General features: G+C 41.7%; 1 protein-coding gene across 1 annotated transcript in view; it reads right to left on the bottom strand.

The window, feature by feature from the left end:
• Positions 1-5,560: 5,560 nt before the first annotated feature.
• EFHD1 (EF-hand domain family member D1) overlaps positions 5,561-27,864 on the bottom strand; it is a 35,154-nt gene continuing 12,850 nt past the window's right edge. Inside the window, exons 2-4 of the mRNA XM_063132400.1 lie at positions 18,696-18,843; positions 9,557-9,691; positions 5,561-7,213 (exon numbers count right to left, since the gene is read on the bottom strand). Of these exons, the coding sequence (XP_062988470.1) occupies positions 7,079-7,213; positions 9,557-9,691; positions 18,696-18,843 (418 nt within the window). The 3' untranslated portion in view covers positions 5,561-7,078. The remainder of the gene's footprint in view (positions 7,214-9,556; positions 9,692-18,695; positions 18,844-27,864) is intronic.

The following is a 27,864-nucleotide window of genomic DNA, read 5'->3' as shown; positions in this document are numbered from 1 at the left end:
TGTTTAAATTATCAAGAGGAAACCTTTCCGATTATATTCCATGTGCATTATTTTTCTCTTTCCCAACTCTCATGGTCATTTCCCAAAATGTTTCCCTCATTGGGAGAAGAATTGGGACTTTCAATACAAAGATTCCTTGAATCTAGAGATGTCAGTTCCTTTGACATTCTTATGCCACTAGAGGGCATACAATGACAGGTAAGTTAAATCAGGGGAGAGGATTGGAATACAGTTAAGGTTAGTGCCAAAATAGCAGATTCCTTTGTGAGACAAATAGCAACTTGGTAGCAAGGTGAATTTTAATTGAGAAAATACAACATGGGGAAAGGGTTAACCCCTTCTCCCTCCTGCACAATAGTTTTGATGTGGGTCAGGGACCCACAGCTATAAAACAAACGAACAAACTGATCATATTGCTGTATCTATAGTAGTTTGTTTGTATTATCTGTTCAGTTGCTATAGTTTTTGGTTTAATGCTGCTATCTGCTTTGGGCGTCCATTCTTTTGCAGCAAATGGTTTTTGAGCATCTTTAAACTGTAGTTATCTAGCCACCATGGTCAGACTGAAAGTTAAAATAAGTGGATGGGTTTGGCTTATGCTCAATATCCAGTTACTATATTTGGGGTCTGGGGAAAAAAAACCTAGGTCAAATTTGCTAGAGCTCCTTTGTTGTTGTTTTTCTTTAGTACAGCATGTAAAAATGTTCTGGTATCTGAAACATGTATGTTCGGTTGACATCTTATTTATTTAAAATATTTATACCTTAATGTTTCCTCATACATTTCCAAGCTGGCTAGCAAAAGGTAATAGAGTCGTTTTTGATTCAACCAGCTTCACAAGAATTAAGATTGCTTTTAAGAAGAGATTGGTTGTGGCTATGTATTTGTAATTTATTTCCAGAAGTTTTTATTATGTTCTTTTATGGATTAATTTTCATTGGGCTTGTTTAAACAACATGCTAAGCCATGGTCAGGCTGCTAATCCTTTTGCAGCAAATGGTTAGTGAGCATGTTTAAACCGTAGTTATACAGCCACCATGGTCAGGAATGGTTCACACAACATTCTAAATCATAATGATGAGCTCAAAATGCTTATTCACTGTGGCTTAGCATGATGTCTGAACAGGATCACTGTAAATTACTTTGAGGAACTCATGGTTGAAAAGTGGCCCATATTAGATAATGAAAAATTCTCTATGAGTACATGACACGAATGGTTCTTAAATGTATCTAGTTTGAATACCACAGTAGTAAGAAAAGACACAAATTCTGAACATATTGGCAAAGACTAGAAACTTGGCACAAAACCAACTTCATAATAATAAAGAGTAGTCACAAATTATAAGGTTCAACTTGAATGTTAGTCATCCACCCTGGCAAAACTTAGTTGTGTAGTTGTTTTTATTTAGCTTCTGTCTTAAAGCAAGAGCAACAGCCTCTAATTTTAATTTAGGGGCAAGGGTATGGAAGAAATGAAATTGGGATTTCAAGAATTCCTTCACCTGGCTACGCCCAATTTGCCCATTATACATTCTCATACTCTTCCCTTCAGTCATCAGTGTAATTGCCAACATAAATATTGCCTGTTCATATTATAGTTGCTTTCCCTTCATTACTGGGAAACCATAATTGCTCTGTAATAATCTCATTTGCATACTATGAGTGCAGCTGTTGGTTAGACTCTTCCATCCTGCCTAGTTTTGTATCCTTTCTCAGCACAGTGCTTAACTTGCATTAATACTAGATAAATCTTGCTGTTAAAAATCAGGGACTTGGACTCATTGGTGCTGGTGAAGAGAATAGACAAAAGTTTGAAACACAGATGGATGGGATTGTAGATGACAGTTGGGATACTCCCAACACCACATATGACAAACCAATATATTCTGATTTAGTTCAAGAGTGCCAGTAAGTTGGCACTTGAATAGGCAGACCATATCTTTTGTTTTCCAATAGACATATGCATGCTAAGTTTTTATCTTTTTATACAATAGCCCACTTGGTAGAACTGGTCAGCTCTTTTGAGATGTAAGAAGGTTGGTCCAGCTGCTTACTAATTTTCTGATTTGCTGGCTAGGCCCCTGATGTCAGAAATGGAGAGCATTGCACTATTCAACACAACAGTCAGCCTTTGCTAAGAGGCTGACTTTAGAGCAGTAAAAGTCAGCCTCTTAGCAAAGTCTGACTGTTGTGTTGAATAGTGCAATGCTCTCCAGTTGACTTTGCTCTCGGCCTATATCTTCCTGACAATGTCTAATCTGGAGGCCAGGGATTCTACTAAGGTATGGAACATTTAATTGGCTAAATTAGATTGACTTTATTGATTTTATATCTGGAATTCTATGTGTGTGATTTTAGCCTTTCGTTTTCTTCTTGTTTTCTCCTTTCCCCAATAAACTCCTTTTTATACCAGAACATTTGGTTGTATTATTCTAAAAGGGAATTTCTCACTAAAACCTTCCCTACATGCAGGATTACAGTTGCTAAGCTACCTTTTATGAATCCTAACTAACTCAAACTTAAAAGAAATAAACTATTTTACTTTTACTTTTCTTTAAAATCCCCATTTCTGTACTTTTATTTCCAGTGTGGTTAACAAATAAACATATATATTGTTTTAAAAAGCCAGATAAGCATATCAATACAACCACCACCACAGTTGAAGAAAAGCAGACACAATAAAAGCATAGCAGCAGAGTAGACTAATTCAAATGATGTTTTAAAAGTGCCATAAAAAAGAAAAAGGCCTTTGGAGCAGAAAAGACAAAGTGGGCATAGGAATTATCCCAGACAACATCCTGAAGACTGCAGGCCACAATTAAAATAGTCTAACATCTGCCTCAACTTACAAGGTGGGATACCCAGAGAAGACCTCAAGATAACTTCTGGTGCGTACCACTAGCGTATAACACTGGTGTATACCAGGAGCAGTAGATCTCGTTATGTCTGTACTATTCCTATCTTACAGTACACCCGAGTTATGGTTAATTTTGTTCAAACATCCCATTCACACACATAACCCACTCATACACTCACATGCATACTGGGCAGCAGTGCTGCAGCAACGGCTGGACCTGGAGTCCAAAGCTCAGGGACACCGAAAGCCGGTGTGGTGCAGTGGCTAGTGTTGGACTGGGAGTCGGGAGATCCAGGTTTGAGACACAGACTCTCAGCCCAACCCACTGTTGGATCCTGGAATGGATCCTGGTTATGTTTTCCATTGATTTGTTAATTGCTGAGGATCTGGAGGAACAGAAGACTCAGCAGAAACTTAAAGGTCAACTCTACACCTGGACATTGAGTGTCATAATTGAATAATTGTCTAACTGATTGTCTTCAACTAAGGGTTGCAAGGAGTTGCATCATTGTACAGGTTGTCTATAAAAGTAAATGTATTTTCAAGTTCCTGTATAACTTCCATGTCCCTCATGTGAGCTGTATTGACTGACAGTTTGTAAGTATTTGTATCTGTACTGCCATAACAAAATTATATATTTATTTGCCAGTAAAAAGGTTTCTTTTAAACTACATAAATCTCTGTCTTAATTCACGTCTTTGCTGACTTGGCTGAGAACCGCTGTAATCTCTGCTAGTCTCTGTAGGGCCCAAACAAAGACTTAACACAAAAGGTTATGTGCCAGAAACCCAGTCTGTGCAATAACTAAACAGCTCCTAAAGCCATAACTCAACACCCACCTCACAGGGCTGTTGTTGTGAGGATAAATGGAGAGGAGGATTGACTATACCACCTTGGGTTCCTTAAGGAGGAAAAATGGCAGGATATAAATGTAATAATAAATAAATAAATGACCACCCAGACAGCAGGATGTGATCAGGGTAGTAGAAGCAAACTCCATTTTATTCTTGTAGTCATAATTGTGCAATGATTTGAGTGTGTTTAAAATGCAAAGCTGAGCATTTTTAGTTTAAATCAAGATTGAGAAACAATATTATTGTTTCTCATCTGTCAGGGATTGACAACCATCTGTCAGGGATGCTTAAGGGTGGATTCCTGCATTGAGCAGGCGGTTGGACTCGATGGCCTTGTAGGCCCCTTCCAACTCTGCTATTCTATGATTCTATTATTATTGCAACATATTAGGAAAGCCAAAGCAGTTGTAAAGTGTGGAATAGTGGTGTTGGGAGGAGGGGTAAAGAGAAATGTTTAGTTGTGTGCTTCACCATTGAAGTAAATACTTGACTGTCTAAAGCAACTCCCCATAAAACCATTAAATCCAGGATCTAAAATTACCCAGTAAGCCAGCTTTGCATGGTCCTCACCTTGCCTGTTGAGAAAAGTGTGGGATGAGCAGAGCATGGAAGGATCAATGCAATGAAGTACTCCCAGAGCCTTGAAGTGGTGGCTTCCCGCTGAGGGGCGTGGTGGCTCACCCAGGGTTCGTCCGGCCAGAATAGAGAAGCCACTGTGGGCCATAAGAAGCCCACAGGGTGGATGTTCCTCATCCCTGCTTTAATCAATTCCCAGGATAAGATTCAAAACCATATTTTGCTCTTGCCCATGCAGTAATACTGCCCCTGAAGTGGGTATAAATCCCAGAAATCAATAACAATGAGTTGAGAGCATAAGTAACTGGAGAAGCAGTTACTACTAGGTAGTGGAATAATGCAACACAGAATATACAATTGTCAGCCAAAGGAGAATAGCATCTGTCGAGATACTTGATTTACTCCCACCTCTCCATTCTTCTTTCTGCATTACTCATTTGCTAACATTGGTATGTTTTCCTTGGGCAGTAGCACTTGCTATACAAGTACTTGTAGAGTGCTCAGAGACCTTCCAGTAAGTGGCATTCAAACAAGAATGTAAGCAACAGAACCTGTTCCCATTTTAATAATGCAGAACTGCTGACCCAAAAAATCATTCAATTAAATGGGCTGTGCTGTGCTCTACCATTAATTCTTTCTCTGATAGCTTTCTTGTTTCTTTTTCCTTGAAGGCAATTGCAATAGGCAAGGGACATGATGCAAAATACTTTTTCCTCTAGCTTAAAACAAAGTTTTTTTTTTAAAAAAAAAACCAGAAACAAAATCACCAAATAGAAATTCCAGAATGGCTCCACAAGGGGCATACTGAGCCAGATCACATCATAGGGATTTTACCAAGGATGGAAGGAAATTACAAATAGTTGGATCAATGACATTAGATTCAAAAGCTCACTAAACAACACTGAATACACTCATCAGAAATAAGGTCAAGAACATCTTGGGCTGGTGAGAATTAACCATTTGATTCATATTTGCAGAGAGTGGTCTCTTTACGGCTCAACACAATAAGCCATGTATTATTCTAGCAATCATTCTGTGCTGTCATGAAAATAATAGCACTAACAGGAGTTCCACAACAGCCTAAAAGTCTTGACTGTGGTACAAAGTGCAGACACATTTTTCAGTGTAGAAATCTAGACCAACCACCTCTGAAGGATGAGACAGAACAAAGGATTAGCTTCTGGCACATTTAAAATACACACACACACACACACTTATTTGCATAACTAAGCAACAGAAAAGAAAAATAATAATTCAGACTTCGTAATGTATAAAAACATTTATTATAAATATTTTTTAGCTAAAACATGTGATTTTTATCAAATATAATTTGTGGACTTGCAAATACAGCTTTAATTGTTTAGCAATTCTCCTGCCCAATATTAAATATTAGATGGGCTCCCTTTTATTATTCCACACTCACAGTTTAGTATCACAGTGTAAAAAGCTAAAAAAAAAAAGGCAAGTGAAAATAAAGATGAGATATCCAGTTTGTGACCTGGAGAAAAGCTTGGCAAGGAAAAGGGCATTCTCCTTTTCTATGTAAGCAGACATATATATATACACACACACGTGTAAATTCTGAATATAGTACATGCTTGTTGAGCAGTATATCATACCACTTTCTGTATCTGGGATATTTTCTGTATTTTCCCTTGCAAGCAGAAACTGCTAAAATTGACAGTTTAATGTTAGTGATAACTCTACAGAAGTAGTTGCATTTCCACCCATGTTCACAAGAGGAATAAAGATTTCTTGGGTGGAAAGCTAATGTGCCCCTAAATTATATTATCCACTTCCTTAAACACCTTATTGATAGACGTTTCCTTCCTGCTTAAAAGCCAATGGCTAAAAAAGGAAAAGGAAAGAGGGGAAAAAGCTGTGGACCCCATGCAGAAGATGCAAAGGAATGTAATTAGAGAGGTAGAGTCAGGAAACCTATTTTTAGTACTGTTTCTTGCTTAAAGTACAGTGATTTGTATATGTTGAATGGGAAAAACAGAATGGTGACTGTTGTATGCTGAAAGAGAATGTGAATGAAAGAGTCAAAATAGTGGCTTGGATTCAGAAAACAGCAGGTGGTGTTCTGCCTGTGCAACAGGGCTTTCTTGCCTCCTCTTTCCAGGTGCTGCCCCTGATGCCCTTCCCCCTGCCAAAAACCTGCTCTTGAGGATCAGGGGACAATGGGAGCAGCAGTGGGATGGAGGAATTGGCACAAATTGGGAAAGCAATTTGGATTGCAGCCAATATCTATGCACTGACTACCACCACCATCTGTATGACTAGTCCTGTCCCAAAAGCCTGTTTTCTAGGGAACTGAGCACAAGGAGGGAAATTCGGACTGGGAAATTTGTTTGTACATGGAAGTACCATGATTGGTACCTAAGAAGAATCCTCCTGCTTATCTGGTAGCAAGGACTAGTTTTGTGAAATTAAGGAGGAGCCCAAAGGCATACAGAAAGGAATCCTAATGGAAATGACACAGAATATTTTCTGACCCAGATGTTATTGGTCAGCATCCTTGTTACTTATTAGGGGCTCCAGCCTGGTTTTTTAGCATTAGGATATTTTAATCCTTCTAACCCGTGGCCAATAAAGTGAAGGGGTTCCTTGAACCACTCAGGATTTGCAACATTCTGAGTGCCGCCGTGTATCTTAGGAGGAGGCTCAAAAAAAGAAAAGAAAAAGGGAGCGTCAAATCAGGTTTGTTTCCTCTTCAGCTGGGCGTCTAGTCAAAGGCAACACTTGTAAGAATGTACACCAGTCTCAGGTGACCGATCAGCTGCCTTGGTTATTGACTGAAGGCGGACTTGAGCTCTCGGAAGGCAGCTCGGCGGTGCCTTCTCTCCTCTTCCTCACGCTTTCGCTCATCTTGCTCTGCTTTTATTTCTGCTTCAAACTTGCTAGCTGAAGACAAAGCTTGAACCTAGAAGGCAGCACAAGGGAAGGATCAAGGGATGGAGAGAGATATTGCAGGTTTAGCAACTTCTGTCACTTCTCCAAAACTGAGGGTTTAGCTTTTCTACAGTGCTAGGCACATTACAGCACAGGTCTGTCAACAGAGCTTCCTTTGGAAATCTTAAGAACTTGTTCCTGATCAAAATTAGTCTATGGATGCATAAAGATACCAAAAAACCAGGAATCACAGCACATTTCCCCCGCAGTTAAATAGTTGAAGAAATGCTTGAAGGAGGGAATAAGTGGTTTTCTGATGTTTGAGCCGGAGTTGTACACAGTTGTAGCAGGGGTGCAGAGTCTCAGGCCTGGTGGGTCCTAATCCATCCCTCTGGGGTTCCCCAAATGGTCATTCCCCCTTCCTTCCCCTGGTCCCACCCCTTTCCCCCAACCCCCAATCATTTAGTGGTTTCTTGGCTTTTGCGAAGTTTCTTTTCCATTCCAAAAGGTTGAAATGCCTCTCCTAAGGCTGAGTGACTGGCAGTAAAAGCTTTCAGCTAAAAATTGCTGGCATATTGGCCCCTCCCCCTTTGCCTTCAGCTCCCCCCACCACTGGGATTTGGCCCCTGAGAGCTTCCCCAAAATGGAATTCAGTCCTTGGGCTAAAATAAGTTCAAACCCCCTGTGAAACAGCCACACCGAACAAGCTTCCTCCCAACCTGAACGAGAACAGTCTATGGAATGAGCTCCCCTCTGAGGCCCACCTGGCCCCGACACTGTCATCTTTACAGCACCAGGTAAAGACCACCCTCTGCTCCCAAGCATTTAATAGTATATGATGAGGCATCTATGTCTGCTATTTTGGAACAGGTCTACTAGGAAAAACACTGCTTATTTAAATTGTTTTTAGCTGTTTACAGTGTTTTAATTTTTCTACATTAATTTTTTTTAGACTTATTATGTTGGATTTTGTATTTTTATGAATTGTTGTAAACCACCCAGAGAACAGAACATAAATGAAATACTACTACTACTACTACTAATAATAATAATAATAATAATAATAATGGATGATGATAATGATGATGGATGGCAAGTGTGAACAAAATGAAATTAGTGTACTTACCCAGGAAAGTCACCTCATATTATTATGTACGCCTAAACACACCCTGTGACTACTTGTATCTGACAGACTCATAACTGACGTTGAGAACAGGCACATCAGGAGAGCCATTTGCTGCAAGCCATCTGGGCCATTAGGCTGTTGCCCCTCTTCCTCTGATGCTACATGACATGACTAACATTGGATCTTGTGCACCCAGTGGCTCTAAAAGTTGCCTCTATCCAGGTGATGGAAGTAATGGTGTGAACCAAGTGGCATTTTGGTTCAAAGTCTCCGAATACGGTCAAGGGAACTAACTGATTAGTCACCTTGCTCTATTCTAAAACGAGGCGGTCATTAAGGAAGAGGAATATCTTGTGCCTAGGCCTAGGATGATACTGTCACTTCACAGTTATCTTCACAAAGCCCGATATGTTTCGGCCTGTACTTTATTCAAAGGCCTTCCTCAGGGGGGGTATTAGAAAATAGTGTCTCTAGAATTTCCACTAGCAAAATAATTGTCCCTGTGATAATCTATGGCGACTGTCAGGCCGAAACACATTGGGCTTCATGAAAATAAATTATTTGCATCCTGAGAACTCTTTGCTCCTTTTTTCCTGACCTGGTTTGGATGCTCTCCTCCTTTTGTTTTTGACTTCACAGTTAACAACATCCACTAGTCTTGGCTAACAAGCCTTAGGAATACAAGTGGAATTACCTGCAGAATGGGGTGGATCATGTTGTGCATTCACAGTACATGTCACAGGATCTTAAAATTAACCAACAAGAAGACTAATGTTAAGACCCACATTTCACAAGACCTACTGGCTACTGCTTTCATGGGAAACCATAAGAAATGGAAGATCTATTCAGTAAATCTGATTCATCCAATCACTGTTCCAGTTCCGTTTCACCTGACCTGAAACAGAATTGCATTTTCCACTTTTAACAAAGCACTGCGGCTTACCACAAAAGCAGTCAAGTTGGCAGACCTACGCCTTCCCTTGTGCTCTAGATGGCAACATTGAATTGACCTGCAGTGCAATGCTGTGCATGCTCCTCAGAAGTAAATCTCACTCCTTAAAAGTAAGCTCCATTGGGGAAGATGGGGAAAATCGTGATAACTGCAGTGCCCGATATCCCGGGAGAACGGAGTGAGTGTCCCTGGTTCACCCCAGGATCAGCTGTGCGACATGTGGCCTCATAGGGACGACCTCGATATTCTCCTGGGATAAATAGCAGGTATAGATTAGGCCTTCTTCTTCTTTTTACCTTTGCTTCAAAGAAGTTCTTGGCTCCTTTTACCCCTTCAAGGGCAACATCTATTTCGGAGAGTTTTGCCAGTGCCATCAAGCCACTGTCCTCTTCAAGCTCCCCAGCTGCAGCTTTGTGGAAAATCAGCAGGAACTAAGCAAAAAAAAAGTGTGAAAATAAATCCCTTAAAAAAAATGGAACAGGATGAGCCTAACACATAAGCCTAAGCTTTCATAATTAGGAAAAATCAGCAGTAAAGTTCTGCATTTTTTCAGAAAACATTCATTTTCAGGACTAAAACAGATGAAATACAGGAGATACGTGGTTGGAACTTCCAGTGTTTAAATTTTTACCTAAAAGAGGCCATGCACGGAGGGGTATTCTACCTTCCCTCCCACTTACATTTAAAAATTGAACTGGTAATATAACACCCCAAAAGCTTATGAAACTTGTCTACTATTTTCCTCCAGTTGATGCTAAACCTGCTTATTTCACATAAAATTGTTGCATAAAATTATCTAAGTTGTGTGTAGTCAATTTAACAAATCTAGAATTTATTAAGGGAAAAACCAGAGACCACATTTTTGAAATGCATGAAGATTAGCAGTGGGGCAGCCGGGGTCACAGCATCACGAAGAGCAATTAGGAGTGCTAGTGTGCTTGATACATCCTAAATAGCACCAAAACCTTCACAGCATTCATCAGCAATTTCTCTTTCTCTCTCTCTTGTATCACGCGGTTATGGAGACTATTAAAAATCTCAAACACCAGCCCACTTCACCCTCAGATTGATAAGCAATCCAAGTTCTTGCCACAGAGAAGTCTTGCCACTTTTGAGAATTAGAAGGGCAAGTCAGCAGCCCAAAGGTATGCCCTCAAGAAAGCCTAAACGAGACCAAGCTGAGGGAAACGATGTTGCAGTTCATCTAAAAGAGGCTCTTAAGTAAATAATTTCTGAAGAAAGGCAGGCTGGGTGGATAGAGAAGTCTACCTCTTTATCTATGTGACCTTGACAGGAGACCTACAAATTATTTTTATTTATATAGCACCATCAGTGTACATGGTGCTGTACAGAGTAAAACAATAAAATAGCAAAACCCTGCCGCATAGGCTTACATTCTAACAGAATCATAATAAAACAATAAGAAGGGGAAGAGAATGCACCAAACAGGCACAGGGTAGAGTAAAACTAACAGTATAAAATATCAAAATCAAGTTTTAAAAGCGTTAGAAAAAAGAAAAGTTTTTAGCTGAGCTTTAAAAACTTGACAGAAGACCCAAAGATATCACTAGTTTTCAGACTGTGGCTATTGTTTTGTGATGCATCATAACAAGATTTATTCCATGAACTCAAGGGATTTGGGTGCCATGCCATTCTACATATGGCCAGATTACATATACAGTAGTCCTTAAAATGTTTACAAGCTAGTTAGCTAGGATGAGATCACAAAAAGCATCAAAGTTAAAGTGCTTAACTGAACCATAAGCAATGCAACACTGACGATGTAAGGGTACTCTGACATAAATCTCCGCAATTCTTATGTTTGTGCTCCATTTATATTGCAGGCTGGGTCAGATTTCTGCATAGTCCCCAAGACAGGGGTGAAGAGACCATGAAGAACGGAAGTCACAGCCACACCAGAAATGGGCCTGGGTGTACAAAAGAACCACCATCATTTCCTGAGGTTCTTCTGGGACCACATGAGGTGCCAGCCTCAGTTGCTGAGGGTTCTGAGGAGTTCATTGGTGTGTCGCAAAATGTTTCTTGAGCTGAACAGTCTAGCCCTAATCTGGGAAACTGGAAACCGTTGCTCAAAATCGAACGCCTCCCATGCCATGACTAATGCTGCCATTCCAAACCCTGTGGCATAGACAAAAGACCTAGCTTAGGTCCTAAATAGCATATATGAGCTTTCCCCAGCCTGGTTCCCTCCAGATGTTGGACTGCAACTCTCATCATCCTCAGCCAACATGACCATTGGGAATGGCCATTGGCCATGCTGGCTAGGAATGATATACATCTGGAGAGCAGCAGGCATGGGAAAATTGGCATATAACTGGAGCAAAAAAACAAGGCTTTAGCAGAGATCCTACAAGAGGCACATTTCATTACTATTACATACAAGCCATTCAGGTTTCAACTTTTTTCTGTATTCAGTCAGCATTGATTTCAGGGTTCATCCTGTGCAAAGCTTGCATTCTTTCGCTAGAGGGCAGCAGAGTCTTAGGATGCCAGAAACTCTATCCAGTTCTTTCCATCGGGAAGTTCTGCGTCTGGCAGAACGCTTTGTTCCCAAGATTTTTTTTCCTCCTCTCTCTCTCCAGCTGCTTACTAATGTTGCATTTGAAACAAGACTTTGAAAAACTCCCAAAGCCCCACGGGGATGGGTGGGGGAAGATTACGAAATGGCTGGGCCATTTTCATGCCGCAAGGATGGGTGTATAAAGGATGGGTGTATTCATCCAAATGCTTGGTAAACTTTGCTAGGACAGGGCTTGAGAAGTCCTCATACTGAATCACACTTTCAGTCTCAGTACATATCTAAACCACAATATTGCCTTGATGACACACACAGCCATGACTCACCAAGGAGGCTGGAAACTGGGGCAGAGCACAGGGAGGAGCTCAGACTTGGCACCCTCCCCCAAGATTCCCTTTTAAGCAGTGGAGGCTCATAGCTCCGATGTCAGTGGGGCAGTAAATCCACTCCAGATTTCAGTCAGAACTCTAAGCACCTTGGATACTCCCTTTAGAGTTCTGACTGGTTCTGACTTGAAACCCAGAGCAGATTGGCCAACCCACTGATATTCAAGCCACCAGCCTCCCCTGCTTCTAAAAGCATAATTTTGCTTCTGATGCTAGCTTTCCTGCAGCTGAAAAAACATAAATTATTATGAAGCTGCTGCCCAATACCAAGCCAGAACGTTGGTTCATCTGCCCCACTACTGTCTTCTCTGGTTGGCAAGAGCTGCTCAGAATCTCAAGCAGCGATCTCCTTTCCTAGCTTACCCAAGATCCTTGTAAAAGAGACTGAGGAAGGTGCCATCTTGTTATGCATTACTAATGTATGAGTTGGGAGGAATGGATCTTCAGCGGCTGGGATCTCGGTGCAGCACCAACACAGAACTGATGCTTGGCAGAGAGGTGATCTATAAGGATTTTCGGCCTCTTGCCAGGCTTCCTGCCTAGTCAATTGCAGGGTTTGAGTGTCTGAACTTGGTGTTGGGTAACAGGGACAAATGAGGGATTCTGTTAGGTGTACCACACAACCTTTGTTCAAAGAAGCCTAGTAGGGGGAGGAGGTTTGGCAGCTGGGCATTGTACATAGAGATTTAAGTTGTATTTTAATAAGAAGCCCAACTAACTGGGAGAGGAACCCAGTCCAGCGATACACACCCTTCTCTCAAACACAAGTAACCCATCATGTCAGGCAGGATGATCTGTTCCAACTCATCGCAAGCTGGAATTTCAGTATGTCCAGCACCGATTCTCATGCATTTGAGACTTCCTCAGCTTGGCTTGGACCATTATTAGTCAGATATTCCTTCCCTTTGTCCCAACACCACCCACACAGAAGAAGCTTCCCATATGTCTTGTTACCAACAAGAAATTCTTGAGATCCAGGACCCGTTCTAGTCCAGGGAATATCAGGATGGCTGCTGTAAGTACATTGGCAAAGACCACTTGTAGGGGAATGGGGAAATAATCCAGAATCCTCAGAAATGGGCAGGTTCCTTCATTTGGCTGGGAGAGTTGTGAAATATGCTGTTGTACCAGCTGACATGGCCAATAAAAAACATGGGGGAATGACTCACCAGGCAGCTGGAACAGGTCATAAGTGCAAGTAGCCAAGACCAGATAATCTATGCATAGGGACAGAAGGGATTCTCTCTGTGCAAGTGGCAAGTGATTTCAGCACGTTTACATTATCTACATGGCTTTTGGAGAGATTCTTCACAATATTATACCAACGTTTGAAGGCACAATCAGGGCTGGAGCATGTTCAGGAATGCAAATCAGAGTTTTGCAAACTCTGCAGCCACTCTATGCTCTTTAGGGGGGGAAAAAGAATTCCCACATTGCTCGAGTATGATTGCTAAGCCTCATAGTAGTGGGACAAGCCATATCAGGGAGGCCATATTATAGTCTCGGCAGTGAAATGAGCTCCCCAGAGAGGTTCACCTGGCGCCTACACTGTACTCTTTCCGTTGCCAGCTGAAGACCTTTTTATTTTCTCAGTATTTTAACACCCAATTTAACTTAAATTTAAACCTTGTTTTAATTCTGTATTTTAACCTATATCATTTTTTGCTGTGTGGTTTTACCCTGGTTGTGCTTTTTATATTGTATTTGTGTTTTTAGATTGTTGGTTGTTTTTATGCTCTTCATGGTTTTAATTTTTGTGAACTGCCCAGAGAGCTTCAGCTATTGGGCAGTACAAAAATGTAATAAATAAATAAATAAATAAATAAATAAATAAATAGTCTTTAATGGCAAGTTCACTGTGACATTCTTGTGAGCACAGCAGTCCTCCCATAAACCTGTGACATGAATGGATTCCTCCTGAAGTAACACAGCAAGGGTAACGTTGCAACTCTATATAATGCGCAGGTTGTAGATACAAATGCTATCTTTTTATGAGCTTCTGTCAAACTCCCTTTTAGGAAAACAAAAAGACAGCTCCACTAAAAAAAAGCAAGATGCACAAGAACAAACAGTAGCACAGAAACAGACATCCTGTGCATATTTAGAATTTTGGGTCAGTGTTTCAAATTGGCAGGTATAGATTTAAAGAAGTGCTATCCACCACTTTGTGGAAGTGAAGTTCACTGTAGCAAGTGTATTGCTTTAAATGCAACAACTTTATTCACCCTGAGATCTGGACTGGAACGGTCTGGAAGCAATTGGTGATATATTGATGGACTGATAAACATTGAAAGTACAGCATTAACTTTATTAAAACACCCTTTTGTAAAAGCAGACTGGAATAAGTAAACATTATAACAGGACAGATCCTTTCCACATCCCAGAGGTATGAAAGGCACCATTCTGGGGAATACCCATTCCTTCTTTTCATCTAGCAGAGTGGTTAGAGCACGGATTCAGTGCAGAAATCTGACAATCAACTTTCAATGTTAACAGTAAGACCCATACAGTGTAGGTGGTAGAAAGTGATGCAAGTTGCTTACATCGAGGATGAAACTTCTAATGAAACTTCAGGGCTTTTCTATATGAGGCTTTTAACTTGCACCTTTACCAAGGCCTCTGCTTCTGGATTCTTTGAGGGATTAATATTGGCTTCTTGACATGTATTTTTCCCTGGGGGTTTTCTTTCTCTGCCTTTCTATGTGTTACATTACATTACCACTAGGTGGTGCTGTAGTATAGCAGAATGGCACAAATACACCAGAGTTCTATAACACCATTCAGAAAAAATATCAACTTTCCTTATTAGGAAAAAAATAGCAATAATGGTTGCTAACCATGGGAGAGGCTTTGGAGGATGATGACACTGTGTAAAGAACCTGCAAACTACTGTGCATGAGGAAGCACACAACAAAAGTCTCGTGTAGAAAGGTACTCTGCCTGAACAGCATCTTATGTTCCCCTGTGGAGCCAATTTGCAGCCCAGTGGTGATAAACCTCTTTCAGCCGGAGGGTTAAATTAAATTTCAGAGAAGTTCTTGTGGGGGCACTTTCCAATGGTGGGTGGGGACAATGGCAAAAGGGGTATGCCCAAAATATCAAAAATGCCAGCATATTTTAGCGTAAAGCTCATACTGCCTGTAATTAAACCTTAGGAGAGGCATTTCGACCTTTTAGAATGGTGGGTGGGAATATGCACAAAACCCAAGAAACCACCAAATGTTCAGTGGTTGGGGGAAAGGGGGAGACAGGGTGGCCACCTGGGGAACCCTTGGGGCCTGAAGTTCCCCACCCCTGTTGTAGCCTTTTATAGACTTATTTCTTGGTTGTGACAGATCAGCACAAAATCACATATTACATCCTCTTACTGAGGCTTATTTTTAAAGCGCAGAGAAAGCAGTTTAATTTCCTTAAATGTTACAAGTTAAGTGACTTATTTTTTATATTGATTCATGAGATCATGATGAGAGAAGCAAGATGTTCTCTTGCAAATCAAATGATTGCCTATTTGTGATCCAACGGACCAGCCCATTTATTTGCTCTTATAGGGCCACCCCTATGAGAACTAAACTTGTTTGCTGCCAAAAGGCATTTCTATTCCATTTTCCATTGTAGAGAGCATAATCCAACACTTCTTTCAAAAATTAGAATGCTTTTCTTGGAAGGAGGAGCTGAGTTGGGGACATTGGGTTGAAAAGAAAATTAAATAAGCACTGAGCAGGAAGGCTGAATGCAATTTAGCACAGGCAACCTGAAATGTGGGAATAGTATGCTGTCTCTTTAAGACTTGCTGAGTGCACGTTGTTGATGTTAAGGAGAACTGGATGAGACTGGCAAAGTTAGAGTAAGTTAGCTGGTAGAAGAGGAGAACCCTGTTCTAGAGATTGCATTTACTATTTTGCAGGGAGGGATCTTTGCAAGTTAATAAATAATGCTTGTCTTTAAAACCAGAAGACTAATTTATTATCCGGGAATACAGCACAAAAAGCCTTGAAAACTGAGAGTGTCCATAAACTGTTGGGAACAGAGAGCAGGAGGTTCACAAATCAAGAAAGCATATAATCAAGGGCCAATGTAGCGTCCTCTCTCCTCCAATATAGTCCTTTGCAGCTTCCTTAAAGATCCTATAAATTTAGTATTGTTGTAGGCTTGGTCTTGATTCAGTTTGGTCTCTGTGGGCTGCCTGCTTCAGATGTGGGAAGCTGTCTCATGGGACTTTCCTGGGGAGATGTAACAGCAGGGAGGGGAATAAAGGATGAACACCTTGTCCCTCCACTCCCAGAAGCAGATTCCCCTTTGAGCTGCAAAGAAGCTGATAAAAGTGGAGGAGTGTGTGTGTGTGTGTGTGTGTGTGTGAGAGAGAGAGAGAGAGAGAGAGAGAGAGGGAGAGGGAGAGGGAGAGAGGTCAGTGCTAAACCTAGAAAAAAGCAGTGCTCCCCATCCCTATCATAAAAATCCACTTAAAGAAAGAAAGAAAGAAAGAAAGAAAGAAAGAAAGAAAGAGTCTCTGTAGACAAGAACAGCCCCCCCCCTTTCACTGCATAGATGGTCATTTGTCCAGGGGAAAAGGAGAATGAATAAGACCTTTGTCTCAATTTCTTTCCAAGCCTTTCCTCACTGGAAAAGAGAGGTACAAGAGAAGCAGAGCTGGATAAAGGTGTCCTATCCTACTTGTGCGCTGCCCAGAGAGCTTTGGCTGATGGGCAGTATAAAAATGTAATAAATAAATAAAATAAGATGCTAACACAGTTACTGTAAAAAAAAAAAAAACAGAGTTGGAAAAGGGCACACCAAACCATTGCTCTGAAAACATCTCCTGCCAAATCATGTGCTGATGAGAAATAATACTGTTAATTATAGCGGTACTGAGTGGGGTACCTCCCCAAAGCTGCAGCCCTTCTTCTACTCCTATTTCTACAATTAAGGAATTTATTCATGTGAACCTGGACCTGACCACCACCTCCTGTAGGAGCTGATGCAGCAGATGAAACAAAAGATCTCGTTTGCAAACCACAGCAGAAACAGCTGAGTGTAGAGTGACTCACAAGAGTGGAAGTTTGTTGGCGATCAGTGCAGCTATCTCTGGCTTAGATAAAATGAGAACAAAACTTCTCACATCAGCAAAATGAGATGGGTTAGTTCTTATTTCTTCAACGTGCACCATTTCCCCTTGCTCTTCATACCCTATTGCAAGACTAGTTGGCTTGCTGGGATATGTCAAACAGTCTCTCATGCACATTTGCCCATTAACATGACAGCAGGTTTACACTACCACAGCTTTCCTCAACCTGGGGCGCTCCAGATGTGTTGGACTGCACCTCCCAGAATGCCCCAGCCAGCCGATGTTAGTTTGCTGATTATTAGTTTATCAGTTTGTTAGTTTGTTGATTATTTTCAATGCATGATTCCAAAGGGCTTCAGAGTAGCTTATTTCTCTTGCTACATGTCAGCTAAGCAGTCACAGACCATTCTCCCCTCCAGGGCTATCCCTTCTTTTCCTAGTACCATGCCACATCACCTGAATTCGGGGCACTGAGAAGCTGCTATCTGGACATGTCCTTTGAGTTGTACCTGGCAACCTCTCATAGCCTACTCCCAGTGTTCACAGCAAGGGGATAGAAGACTCTCTATCTCTTTCCCCGCATCCCTGTTTGCAGAAAACTAATTGTACTCACTGTCCTTATTCAGATGTCATGATGGCCAAACTACAACTTGGCCATCATTAACATGCTTTGCGCTTGGATGCTCACTCCTCACTTCATGAGTGCTAATTTACTCATCGACTTACTAGCATGGACAAACCATAGATTCCCATGGCATCTGTATCAGGCAGACTCTGGGCGGTATCCAATACTGCCATGTGTTTTCACTAGTTCTGCTGTGCCTGTGGGAGCAACCACTAGTGTAACGCACTTCCAAAAGAAACCAGCAGAAACACTTGTTTCTGTAACAGGTCAGTTGAGCTTCGTTCTGCAAGCTCTGCTAACCTGCCTCATTCCAGGTATTAGTATTTCCAGTCATTTCTGGTTGTTTGGGGAATCATTACCTTCCCCTTTGTACTAGCACTAGTCCTGCTAGTGCAAAGGCAGCGTTGGATACTGCCCTATGGTTTACACAAATCATAATTTGTACATCACAGTTTGAACTGGGTTTCCAGTTCTTGTTTGGAGGCAAACGTATGAAAATAACATCAACGCTATTAACAGTGAAACGTCTCCAATACAGACTTACATCTGCCTTATAAAATCTCGCACAATACACTGAAAAGGCTCCTGTATGAATAGAACTGTGTTGCTAAATCTTGCCCTTCGGAGTTTATCTGGTTTTAGTTATACCAAGCTGAAGTCTTTTGTAGAAGTAAAGCAGCACTACTGAAAATAGAATATGTTAAAATAAGGAACTTCGAGGCATACAAACTTTGAGAAGGGACAAAGAGGATGTGGTGGCAAAGTTCCACGTTGTTATTCCTCATTTAATTCTGCATTATATTTATTTCTTGTTGGAACTTACCTCACGGAAACAGAGTTTGTTATCAAAGTCTTCATCCACTTCCTTGATCATATTCTTTAGGCCCAGGTGAGTCTGAGGTGCACCAAGTTTCTCCATCATCAGCTTCAATTCCATTAGGTCAATGTAACCATCCTTCCCAGAGTCATACCTGAATGGAAGCAAAAAGGAGAGATGTTAGAAGGACATAAATCTGTAGAATGGATTTCAGTGTAAGGAGCATTCAGTGTTCCTTTATACATAACATAGTTGGCCCAAGATATTTTGTTGCCTGAAGCCAATCTATATGGCATCCCCCACACCCAACCATTAGGGCCAACATTTAAAAAATATCTTGCTGCACCATTAAGAGAACTATTCCTGCCGTTATCCATCCCCATCCCCATGGTGCTGCCTGAAGACAGTCGCTTCACTCTGCTATTGAGGCAGGGCCAGTCCTAGAGCTAGCTACTTCCAGAACAATCAAGTCCATCATTACATACTTTTTATGAAGAAAGAGAAATGGTAAATAGGTAGCTTTAGGACAGCCTTCCCCAACCTGGTGCCCTCCTGATATTTTGGATTTTAACTTCCATCAGCCCCAGCCAACATGGTCAATGGTTAAGAATGCTGGGAGCTGTAGTCCAAAACAGCTGGGGGTTACCAGATTGGGGAAGGCTAGTTTAGCATCTTTGGGATGTCAAGTTAACTATATTAAGCATACCACATGACACGGGAGATGAAGTATTGTGTAATATAATTATAGCCATTGATAAACACAAATAATCAACTTTTTTGGTCCCACTCAAACCTGTATTTCTCTCTCAGTCCTCAAGATTGCACTCTTATAGCTGCCTCATCTCCTGGGGGAGACATAGTTGTCAGCTCTTTAATGTGAGATTTGAGTGAGGATGACAAAAACAAGTCAGGCATTTTCACAACAAAGATTTCTAGAATCTAATTTCTGAAAAGGCAACTGAGAAGAGAAGTGGACACTCATTCCTGACAAGGGCAATGGAGTGCTTGTTGTTTTCCCTTGAATTAAAAATAACAATAAGACTTCTCTGTTTTAAAATGCGTTTTCCCCCTTTTCAGCATATCACATTATTCCAAAGATATAATGTTCTTTTTAATTACAAATGCCTGGCTTCTGAATGCAGAACAATGATGAAGCGCCATGTGCCTGTTATTATATTCTCCTCCTTCCCCCAGCTAAACTTCAAGGCAGCAAAGATAGATATGAACTGGAAATAAAATTGGATGATATAGTTCCAATGATGACAACAAAGGAGCACTTCATGTACACATGGTTCATTGTCACTGAGGGGGCGGGGGGAAGGGAGGTTGAATCATTGTGGAAGCTTCTCTGTCCCAGTTAGGTCTCAAAATCTCCTTTGCCACCCCACCCCATCCCCAAACTTCCTGTTGCTTAGAAAAAAATGAATTCACAAGGAAATAAACGAATTTTGTAGAAAAGGAGGATTTCTACAGAAGGAATGACAAAGAACCAAAGGGATCAGGGAGTGTTTAGGAAGGGAAAGGGATGTGCATGTGGACAGGACAGGGGTCTGGGGACAAACGCCCTAGCGGACAGAATAAGTGAAGATAAGGTACTATTTTTAGAAAAGGAATAAGACTAGGAAGCACGTCCATTATGAAATACAAGTATTCTTATTGATCTTTCAAGCCCTTGCCAAATTAGTTATTTCTATAGCATCCTGGAGTTGTCCACTTGCCTAGCTCTTTTGTCTCCTTTTAGAGACAACTAAGAACTTTTTTATTCCATCAGGCCTTTTAAATTGCTGATTAGTATTGTTTATTTGTACTTGTATGTTGTCAGCTTTTATGGAATTTTAATAGTTATTATAGTACATTATATTGTATTATATATATACAGAGAGAGAGAGACCTTTATTTTATTTATTTGTTTATTTATTGCAATTTTATACTGCCCAATAGCCGAAGCTCTCTGGGTGGTTTACAAAAATTAAAACCATAGAAACCATTCAAAATATAAAACAACCAGTATAAAAGCATAATATAAAATACAATATAAAAACACAACTGTTTTGAGAACAGTTGCGTAGAAGAGGAGTACATAAACAAATCCAGGGCGTTCGTTTCTGAAGCCAGGCTAGTAGGTCATATGGGATGCAATTAACTATCAAGATTCCACCTCCCCTCCCCACCCCAAGATGTAGCCACCAATCCAGAGCCAATATCCAAACAGCCTCACATGCCCACAATTCTAGTAAAGATGACAGAAGTGGTCTGTTACGCTTTGGCGAAAAGGAAGATTGACATTGATAAGCAAGCTTTCTCCCTATGTGACAGAGCACATGCTTTGCAAGCACAAGGTCCTAGGTTTGATCCCCAGCTTCTCCAGATAGGGCTGGGAAAGAACCCTACCTGAGGCCCTGGAGAGCTGTTGCGGTTCAGTGTCGACAATACTGGGCTAGATGGATCAAGTATAAGTAGGGTGACCATATGAAAAGCAGGACCGGGCTCTTGTATCTTTAACAGTTGTATTGAAAAGGGAATTTCAGCAGGTGTCCTTTGTATGCATGTAACACCTGGTGAAATTCACTCTTCATCACAACAGTTAAAGCTGCAGGAGCTATACTAGAATTACCAGATACAAAAGAGGGCAGGGATCCTGCAGCTTTAACCGTTGTGATGAAGAGGGAATTTCACCAGGTGCTGCATGCATACAAATGACACCTGCTGAAATTCCCTCTTCATCACAACAGTTAAAGATACAGGAGCCCTGTCCTCCTTTTCATATGGTCACCCTAAGTATAGGTATTTACTTATGAAAATTCCATAAAAGCTGACAGGAAGCTGCATAAGGCAGCTTCCTGTGGTCCTGCTGCTTACAGCACACACAAAGAAGTAAAATGTTACAGATCTTTTCTGAATATAATGGTGCACCTGTGGTGATGGGGGAATTGAATTAAGACAGTGGCCTTGTTCAAGGAGAGGCTGTAGCCGAGAAGTAGATCATTACAATCCTAGGAAACCTCATTCTCTCTCTACCTAACTTAAGCTACTGCTCAAGTCAAAGTTCCTTCCACAAACACATGGCTAACCAGGTTATTGTCTTCAAACGCGCCACTTTGGTAAAACAGGTTTTAAGGGTGCTACACAAGCTGTCAGGCAGCACTGTAAGAGGAACAGTCGCTCCACAGGGGTTAACTGACTGTACTCCAGATCCGCAGCCACGGCAGCGAGTCTCACGTATCCGTCATTCCGGCTCACAGGCAATACAAAGCCGGGATTGTGAGAAACTGGGTCTTGCCAGCAGTGGGCTGCAATGGCAAAGCATGTGCGATCCCTGCAGCACAATAGGTGTTCAGTGTGCTGTGCCAGAGCCAGCCTTCAAAGCACGCCTTCCCAAAGTTATGCCGCCTCCAAAAAGCAAAGTGGCTACGGAATACTCAATACTGTTCTCAGTTTAGCGGGACCCAGGCAGCAGATGAATCGACTCAGCAGCACAAAAGGGAATTAGAAGGAGATAATGTTTCTTCTCGGCTGAGTCTTGAAAGGCAGCACCGAGCCATCAAAAAAAAAAAAAAAAAAAAAAAAAAAAAAAAAAAAAACCCTCGTCAGTGGGTGTGGAGCGAGAAAGACAAACTTGTTTTCCAGACCAGAAAGAGCTTAATACAAATTCCTGCAAGGAGGAAGGTTGCATCACAGAGCTGGACTGTAGCATTTCCCACAAGCGTTGTTTTAAGGCCCCATGCTCAGCCACTCCAGAGTTACACAGGAGTTACGCGACGTTTTACGCTTCATCAGTTGCACTGGCTCCTGGTCCATTTCCAGGTTCAGTTGAAAGTGCTGGCCTTGACTTTGAAGGGCTTGGAATGAGCCTCAAAGTTTGCCTGTCTCCACATGTGCCTGTCTGTATGCCAGGGATATACAGTTTTACCACACCATCACCCTGTCACATTCACAGAATTTTATGGTGTATGTGTCCAGGTGATGATATTTTCCACTTGTAACCCTCAGGTGTTTTCCTACCGCTTTTTATTTTTGCTTACTGTGAAAAAAATGTTAAGGAAGAAGATGGAATTAAATGGCTGTATTATGCCATTTAACAGTTAGTGCTAAGCACCGTCACTCTAGAAGCATCCGCAGTCCTTCACCTGAGGCCCCTCTCTTACCTCCCACTATCCAAAGTCCATTGGGCAGTTACTGGGAGAAGGTCCTTTTCCGTGGTGGCATCCAATCACAGAATATTCTCCCCAGGAAGAGTACCTAGTGCCTACACTAATGCCAGGCAACATTTTTGTTCTCCCAGACCTTTAATGTATTTTATCTGGTGATTCTACACTGTGTCATACACAATGTTTTTAATATGTATATGTTTGCTTACATTATTTTAATGGAATGCCATTTTGCGGTAGAAAGGCCAGGTATAAATCAAATAAATAAATTGTAATTTTCAGGGTGGGGAGGTTGTTTGAAGGGTGGGGCAGAAATAATAAATACATTTGCACCATTCATTCCCTCTTCAACAGGAAGCTGCATATATGACTGCAGCCATGCAAAGAGGGCTGTGCTTCTTTGAGTCCCAATAAAGCCTGCTATGTACGCAAATGAAATAAGTCATAACGCACAGAGCATGTCACCACTTTGTTCATGTCACTCTTGTTCACATTACGCAAAAGTAATTCTAGTCAACTTATGCAAAGTTCATGATTAAGAAATCTCAAGAATTCGAAGTGAAAATACTTCCAGAGTTATTTGCCTCATGGCAACTCCCCTTGATGGATTTGACTGAGGCCTTAGCTAGACCTAAGGATTATCCCAGGCCAATGGAGGGGTCATTCCTGCCTGCTCCCAGGATCCCCTGTGTGTCATTTGGATGCACAGGGATGATCCCGGGACAATCCCAGGATATAGACCTGGTCTAGCCATGGCCTAAATCTCCTGTGGGAGAAAACTGAGCCAGACTTTTCTTTTCTTTTGCCTGGGGTTGAGGAGATGCTGATGTCAATATTTATTTATTTATTTATTTATTTATTTATTTATAGGATCATACTAAGATATCAGCAAACAAATAATCAAAATGTTAATCTTATGAGGGGGGAAAAGGGGGTTAACATAGTTCAACACTCCCAATAGTGCAGACAGAAAACGTAGTTAAAGCCAAGTACTCCTTGTTGAATACGTACATGAAGTTTCCGGAGTGGGTGAAAAGAAACTAGTTGGAGTTGACAGACTGGTTTTATGAGCTGTTCTTCTTCCTTCCCTTAGGGAAAGGAGAGGAGAACACTCAAAGGAAGGTGCTATTGATAAGGGGTATAAATTGAATGAGACTAATTGAAAGACAAGGCAGTTCGTTTGCTCTAGAAACAGTTCCAAGTTGCTTATGCTACTTGGTGTGTGAAATCTCTCTATAAAGGCAGACATGTGAGAAAGGCAAGAGTTTTAAAAGAATAAAAAGTCTGTGAAGGAAGAAACTACAGATGCATTTTTTCTGGGATAACAAATAATGCTAGTTTTATTAATTCTGTGTTGTCTGTATGAATTCTCTTTCCTTTTCAGCCACAATAGCAAGTTATATATTTGCGGTTGTATCCAACGTTAGTCTAGCTTAAGTCGCATTCATTTCAGTGGGTCTATTCTAAGTAGGACTAATATTGAATGCACAATTGACTGGTAAAACAAAAAAGTAAATAATTTAAAACATTAACTTAGCAGGACTTTAACAAAGAGACTTACAAAACCCAAGTTTGGTAACCATTATTAACACAACAAAATTAAAATCTAATCAACTCTAATCAATTATTGTAAATCGGCACCATTAAGCAAATATACAAATGCCCATTAATAACATTAAGGAGACTTGGCTTGTTGCTCTTAAGTTTTATCTTGGAATTTCAGTGACAACCTAAACATTTACACAATTTGTTTAAAATGATGTTAAATAATGCACACTTTGCAACTATAAAAAATGAGTTGTGCTCTGATATGTGTTTCTGATTATAATTAAAGCAGGTCAGCCTCTTCCTAAATGAGAGAGTGTCTCCAGACTTCTACAGACTCAGGAGAAAAGGGGCATTACATGGTCTAGAAGACACTAGGAGTGTGCAGAACTTTACGTGTTCATTGAACAAGTGAAGCAGGGTGCAGGCTTGCAATTATGTGGAGGGTCCTTTGCACATACAGCCCCTTTCATATTACTAGAACATAGGAAGCCTGCTTATACTGAGTCAAACTACTGGTCCATCTAGGCCAGTATTGTCAACCTTGACTAGGAGGCATTCCCCAAAGTTTCAGGCAAGGGTTTCTCCAGTCCTAGCTGGAGAGGCTGGGAATTGAACCTCGGACTTTCTTCATGCAAAGCAGGTGTTCTACAACTTCCTATACTGCTGAATGCATAGAAGGCAGGGGGCAGGGTCCCACATGTGTAAACATCTGTGTGTGTGGTGGGGGTGGGAGAAGATAGTTCTAAAATTATAGCGACTAACAGCGGCTGCCACATACACAAGAATATTCTTGATTTTAGAATATCTGACTTCAGTCAAATATGGGTTAATTAACTACAAAGTATATGAGTGTCACTGACCAGCGTTCCATCCTTAGCACTAAAGCGGCAGATCACAATATCAAAAGAGGCATTTCTACCTCTTGCTCCACTGCCCAGTTTCTAAATGAAACTAAGCTAATGGGGTTGTGCTTTAGGTATCATCAGATACATACAAGCCCTGAAGGAAGGTTCAGTTTGCTACCTCTGGATGGCTCCATACTGGCCAGTTGCCCAAACAAGAGGTTGGTTCCAAGGTGTGATGCAACATGCTGGAGAGTTTATTTTAAAGTTCCTAGGAGCAGGGCTGGGCAGAGTGGGGCCAGTTGGCATGGGCCTATGATTTTGAGGGAGCCTACTCCGAGTCCCCCTGGAAAAGGCAAAAGGGGGACTCTTTGGTAAAGATTTGTTACAAAGTAGCTCTCCTGTGAGCGAGCAGTACTGACTCCATTTTGAGACAGCCAAAAAGCCAAGGTGTCTTCACCCCCATCTCCAGCAGAGATGAGACAAAAGGACATAAAGCATTTCTGAATGTGAAGAAGTGATGTCTTATATACATCTTGAATAGAAGTGCTTGCCATTACCTTTTTTATAAATCGTTCTAGTTCACATGTATTTAGAACTGATTTTAAAAAATACTTAATGAGCAGTTTGAAATGGGGCCTACATTTCCCATCTGGCCCAGGCCTATTACCAGCTTTGCCCAGCCCTGCCCAGGAGGAATAGAACAGAATAGTTTTAGGTACCTTCTCACTTTGAGGCAGCCAACCAATTAGATCAGAGAGGACAGTAACATCCACAACAGACAGAGTAATTCAATCTGCACAAAACCAGTTGCCAAGTGGAGATCACTTGAACATCTACCTAGGTCAAGGGTGGGGAACCTCTTTCAGTCCAAGGGCCAAATTCCATTTTGGAGAAGCTCTTGGGCGGGGGGGGGGATTCCAGTGGAGGGTGTGGCCTAAGGATAAAGGAGTGAGGCCAAAATACAAACGACCAGTGGTTGGGGCAAGGGTGTGGGGCAAGGAAAAGGGATCTGGCCATCTGGGGAACTCTGGAGGGCTGGATTGGGATGTCAGGAAGGCCATCCCCGAGCCTGAGGTTCCCCACCCCTGACCTAAAGTGGTAACAACTCTACACAGCACACTATTAGTGTACAGCAGTTTGCTGCATGGTTCAGTCCACTGCACATGTAAGAGCAGCTGCAGCACACTTGCATTATTTTTTAGCAGCTTTATTCATTTGCTTGTTTACTCATTTGATTTACTTTCCACCAAGGAAATGACACTCAGGGCAGCTAACAATAACAGTAACTTTGTGGCATTTTCATCTGATGCAAGTCAAAATGAGCCCATGTGGTACAGTGAACAGAGCAACAGACGGTGAAAGTCTGAGCATGTCCCCACTCGGCTATGACAGTCACTACGTGTCCTTGGGCAGTTTCAGCAGAGCCTTCCTTACCGGACTATCAAGATGATGGGAGAGAATGTACACTGCCTTGCACTCCCGGGGGAAAAAAAGTGGCCTTAATATGTAGAAAGAAACTACAACCTGTTTGTCAAGAACAGAGCCCTTATCTTACACTAGGCATCCAAGCCCCATTCTCCCTACCCACCCTCCTAAGGAATTCCCCAGCCGGCGTATGGCTCCTAAGTATCAGCAGACATTTGTTCTAGAAATAGACATCTGTTTTAGAAATTCCTATTGGTTACTGCTGTTGATATAAGTAACAAGGGGAATGCTGTGGATCTAAGTAACAGTAACTAATTTTAACCAACAATTAAGGCTTGGTTAACATGTGCTCTCTTGTAATTTCCCATCAAACGCCAACTGCTCATATTTCATGGAATACAAACCATGCTGCCTTGTCAACGGAAGCAGGGTATAAGGCATCGGGTATTGGACTGGCAAAGCAGAGGTCTCTGCCTCTGTTGCTCCAGCCCAATCCACTTCTGTTCTGGCCGCTGAGAAAGCAACTTTGCTGCCTCCACACTTGGTATGGAAAGAAAGAATCCTATGGTCCCTAAGGGAGCATCCCAGGCACCACAGGATGGCACAGGAAACCTCTCTGAGGTTGGAGACAGCACTCCAACTTTGGAGGGGGGACTGGAGATCCAACACCAGATCCCTCCCGCTCGCAGAACCGCACCAACTGTGACCTCAGAGGAGGAGGAAAGGTAGCCTTCTGGTAGGCAGGGAGGAGAGGAGCCTGGAGAGGCCAGGATACAAGCTATCCTAAGCTTCCTCCAGCCTCCTTCCCTTTCACCCTGAAGCACCCTTGCTGGATGCACTGAAAAATCTGTCTTTGGAGATTGGAGGGCAGAGAGGCGAAGGTTGCCTCTGCTGCTCCTCCCAGCTTCACCACGACAGGACGTAGGAATCTCGGAAGCCCCCTGGGTTCAGGGGTTTCCAAATGGCAAGGTCACAGTCCATAGGATTGTGACCTAACATGCTCCCCATTCAAGCATAACAGCGAATTTGCATTCAGTTGCAGGTTCCATCATTCCCATTGTTATAGGATTCTAGGTAATGGGATTCACTCTCTTTCTAACTCCAGTTCTCTATTTTAAAGTTGGTTTTAAACATTTCTCACTTATACTTGGAAGAGAATGCCCAATATTGGAGTATCAGTTTGAAGCAGTGAAAATTCTCAAGGAAGCT

Source organism: Elgaria multicarinata, chromosome 8 (genome assembly GCF_023053635.1).
Source record: "Elgaria multicarinata webbii isolate HBS135686 ecotype San Diego chromosome 8, rElgMul1.1.pri, whole genome shotgun sequence".
Classification (NCBI taxonomy): domain Eukaryota; kingdom Metazoa; phylum Chordata; class Lepidosauria; order Squamata; family Anguidae; genus Elgaria; species Elgaria multicarinata.
The sequence above is the reverse complement of the archived record's forward strand: the minus strand, read 5'-3'. Positions and strand labels throughout refer to the sequence as shown.